This window comes from Ceratina calcarata, unplaced genomic scaffold, assembly GCF_001652005.2.
Source record: "Ceratina calcarata isolate Rehan_Ccalc_2016 unplaced genomic scaffold, ASM165200v1 scaffold347.2, whole genome shotgun sequence".
Classification (NCBI taxonomy): domain Eukaryota; kingdom Metazoa; phylum Arthropoda; class Insecta; order Hymenoptera; family Apidae; genus Ceratina; species Ceratina calcarata.
In genome coordinates, this window is record NW_017157600.1 from 161,213 (window position 1) to 165,656 (window position 4,444).

The 4,444-nt window shown below is 46.0% G+C and overlaps 1 protein-coding gene across 1 annotated transcript in view; it reads right to left on the reverse strand.

Moving 5' to 3' along the window:
* Positions 1 to 3,378, reverse strand: part of CARPA (Carbonic anhydrase-related protein A) — a gene marked incomplete at its 3' end in the record, with an annotated part of 161,437 nt that extends 158,059 nt beyond the window's left edge. Inside the window, exon 1 of the mRNA XM_018024863.2 lies at positions 2,285 to 3,378. Coding sequence (XP_017880352.1) covers positions 2,285 to 2,339 — 55 coding nt within the window. The remainder of the gene's footprint in view (positions 1 to 2,284) is intronic.
* Between the last annotated feature and the right edge of the window lie 1,066 nt (positions 3,379 to 4,444).

The following is a 4,444-nucleotide window of genomic DNA, read 5'->3' on the forward strand; positions in this document are numbered from 1 at the left end:
GTTATGTACAGGAGAGTGTGCTCCCTCGTTCGCATACCCAGTGAGAGCATTATTAAACGCAGCGAGAGCATAATCTCCCTCAAAGTTAGTCAGAAAGGTGATAATCCTGCAATTATTTCGAGCAGACTGTGCGCATCAAGGCGACGACGACGACGCGACGACGCAAATTTGTCTGTTCCTGTTATAACGAAGTCGTTGCGCTTTAAAGCCGGTATGTAAACGAACGGGACTTAATTCCGACCGAACCGTTCATAAAACCAGCAACAATAAAAGCGGTCGCGAAGCGGTTAAGAAGCGTGGGCGAACAGGTAATATCGCGATGGATTTAACGCTACTGCATGAAATAAACAGGTCCGTGGCAAGTGCGTATTTCATTAGACGCGTAATCTCGTTTATTGCGAGGCACGCTGCTAAGTAATTGAACATAAACAGTGCGATTCCGCGACGACCGTGGAAAGCCGAACGATCCGACGAATCGCGGTACGGGAAATAAAATGGGAATACGGAAAAATTAGCAGACGAATGGAGAGAGAGAGGGAGAGCGAAAGAGATAGAGAGAGGGAGAGTGGCTGAGAACGAAAGCAGTTGGAAAAACGAACCATTAAAAACGCCACGTATTTTCATTCATTCGCCATTTCAAAGAGAATCGGCATCGGCTCTTCCCCCTTCTTGACAAAGATACGAAGTCGAAAGGAAGGAAGGGAGGGAGGGGCGAACGGGATGAAAAAAGAGGCAGCAGAGAGAAAAACGGCGGGGAAACAACGCGTTTTGATTCACTTTCACGGCTTCGTGCTCTTTCACCTTGCGCGATTTTCTCTTGGCTCTTTTTTCTGTTTTACGGTTGACACGAAAATCCACCGCCCATCCATGCATATCGTTTTTTATTTCCCCGACGAAAGCTCCGTTAATGCGCGCGTTAACACCCCACGATCCGCGTCGGCTTTTTTTACAATCCCCCGTTCCTTCGCCCGCCGCCACGGCTCTCTCACTCGTCCTTGTTCTTTGTACCATCTCTCTCGCTCCGTCCCCTCTGTCTCTGTAGATTACGAGGGTTGGCACGCCGTAAAATCTGCCGACACGTGTAAAAACGGGGCGCGCGTTAGCCCGCGGCTGTTCCCTGTTTTATTTTCCGAGCAACTATTTGCCGTAACCCGAAAAATCTCTTTGGGAACGGACGCACGACTGCTTTAACATCCACTCGGCGACTTAACGTTCGTAATCTACCTTCGCTTAACTCTACGGACAACCTTCCCCCCTTACCTCCTACACTTAGGCTAGTTCCTTCGAGGATTAAACTCTGGCCCGTGCCTGTCTTATTTAGACCGACAGTTTAAGGATAAATGAAATCTGCCCTTCTTTACGTATTCAATTACAGTAGCTTAAAAGCTTTGATAACTTATGAATGAAGAGGACTTTATGAAAACCGTGAAACAACGTAGTCGCTTCTCGTTATAAACGTGCCGAGCTAATTTACAGCAGAAGAATTATGCTGAGAGAATTCTCACGGTTTGTCAATTAACGAATTAAAATTTCATCGAGCCGACAGCTAGACAATTTCACGCTTTTAGGCTACATTAAGCAAGCTGCCTCTTTATTAACTAATTTAGAACGAGGCAAAAAGAAAAAATAGTTGGCAAGAAGTTCCGGAGACGCTGGAAACTTGCCGCTTTACGTCGTACAAAGAGCACATCGAAATCACGCGAACGGTTGGCCTTCGAACGGTGTCAACAAACAACCGATCGGCTCTTTCTCTTCCCCCGTAATTAAAAACAAGTCAACCAACGATTGCTCTATTCAACCTTTCCAATGACGCAGCACGATTGTTGTAACCGTTTCTCCCCGAATTACGGCTACATATGTACGTTCGTACTGGCCAGTGCACGTGCACGTATGTAGGTAGGGTCGCAAAATATCTGCACGGAAAGTTCCTCGATAAATCAACGGCGGACAAAACCGGAAAGACAGCGGGGCTAGACTACCTCTATACGTAACTACGCCATAATCTGACGACGCGTTCTGTCGTCCAGCTAACAATACTACGTAAATCAACGCTACAGTCACCTAACTAACCCGGCTCAAATAATTCCGGTACAATTACTGTGCGTGCTTTTTCACTCGGTCAACAATAGACCGAACAACGACTGTAAAGTTCGCTTTAATGTACTATAGTACGGGGTTAGAAAGCACGTACGATGGTACGATTCGTACGTCAAAATGATCATTCTTATCGAAGTTTACAGAACACATTTTAGAATGGTGATAGATTGAGTAATGAAAAACTCACCGTTCACGATGACAACGATGGCCAGCAGGCAGAGCAGCAAGTGTCGCAGGCACATCTTTCGCCCGTCGAGTGGAGAGCGTCGAGAAGAGGGAAGGTGACACGCAAAAAAAGGGGGTTTCTCACTTGCTCCTGTCGGACATCGTTTTTTAATCTCGCCGAGGGGAAAAAAGCCGTCCAACGCGTCGGTTTCACGAGCTGTCTCTCGCGATCAGGCGTTCAGGCACAGCCGGACGTTGATCGCGATCCCGACACTTGTTATCATCTTGCACAAGAGTACTTTCTCTCCCTCCGCGGCTGTTCGCGCGATTGTCCGATAGAAACGAAAATGGCACCACCGAAAACACTCGACGACGACCGAAGAACGAAACGTCAGATGGATACTCAGTTAATTGGCGAGATTCAGGTCGATTTCGAATCGCACGATCGATTGATGAAACGATTCCTCTCCCTTGGAATTCTTGTTCCTGTCGCTATCTTCAGTGTCCTCTGTGATCGTGATCAGTTCCCTTTTCCGTCTTTGGTACGGCGACTCTTAGACGACGACGTCGGGTCTCTTTGTCCCTCGGCTTTCAGCCCAGAGATATAATATCTCCTTTCCTGCGGATCTTCGATCTGCCTGTTTGTTCTTGATGACGTCAGCTAGCCGAGAAGCTGTCCGACGATCCCCTGCCCGAATCCACCTTGCCGAACCGAGGGATGAAACATGGAACGTCAGAATCTCAAGCCACGATCTCAAGGTATTAATTTCCGCAATTTTAATGAACAGGGTCTCTTGTCTGCCCGCCGATACTCGTACATTCGCGCATCGCGATTAACTGTCACCAAAAATCGAACGGCCGATCGCAGTCCGATAAACTTAACCTTACTAATTCTCGCGCCCGAATCTAACGTTCCATCGTTCCGCGAATGGAGGCTGCGGTTCAATGTCTAAACGACTTCCAGTTCTTTTGTACTCCGTAAACGTAAGTCAATCGGGGGAAGTTGTTCCCAAAGGATTAGCCGCGACTCACGTCCTACAGAGTGACTATTCACCAAACGCTACCTCCCACGGCGAGTTCGCGGCGCTCACTGACTGTCTCGGTGGCGATTCTCGAGGGTGACGAGAGCACGTTTCTCCGCCCCACCACAGCGAAGCGGACGCACGAGAGACGGCGCAAGCGTCCGCTCTGAATTGTTACGCGCGTCTCGCCGGTTCGCGAGAGCGTTGCGTCGACTCATTGTGAGCAGCGGCGAAGCGGGATAAAAGGCACGAGTCGTACGCGTGACTCGAAATTCCGTCGCTCTCACCTTGCCTCCGCGTCCAATAATGATTTATGATTTCCAATTACACAGAGTAATAAGTATATTGCGAATTTTTATGCGAAATAAAATATTTATGCTACAAAAGGTTATAAAGATCCGCAGTTGTAGCATTGTAGTAACAGTTTCTCTTATTTAAATGTTATTTCTTAATAATAACAAACGAAAACATATACATAAATTAAACTAGCTTTCTTTCTTACTTACGACTTCAGTCTCTAGTTCAAACATGTTCTCTTTGGTGGCGAACATACATAAGCATACCAGTCGTTATATCTTATAGGAAAATAATTATTGACTATAACGAGTTTAGTATCCTGTTCCCCATCGTAGTATAACACTTTATGAGAACTTTAGGAAATATAGAATTACGTTGCTATTGAAATAATGAAGAANGATCGTCTAAATTCTTTTAGATTATTTTATTACAACCAAGCAAGGTTCCATATACTTTTAGCAACGTACATATAAAAAGTGTTAACTGTTAGTATATATCTGCATTTCCTAATAATGCATCCTTTGATCAACGTTATAAATGCATCGCTAAATTATGCATTTGTGTTAATCGATCAAACATATTCAAAGGCTAAAAGTAATTCGATCTTGTTTTATCAATATTGTTTAAGCGCAGATATTATGTTTGTGTTAGGGGTGCCAGAGTCATTGAAACTGTTTGTACGTGCATACATATATATATATACGCTCGGGAGCACGGCTACTCCGACTTGCGGCAAAAGTTATGACCTCAAAGGGGTCGTTAACGAGCGGCCGCCAAATTAGTATAACGGCGACCCCTCTTGCCCCCTCCTCGCCGAGTTCCGGAAGGCGCCCCTCTATTTGAGCCTCTTATGTTTCCTGGGA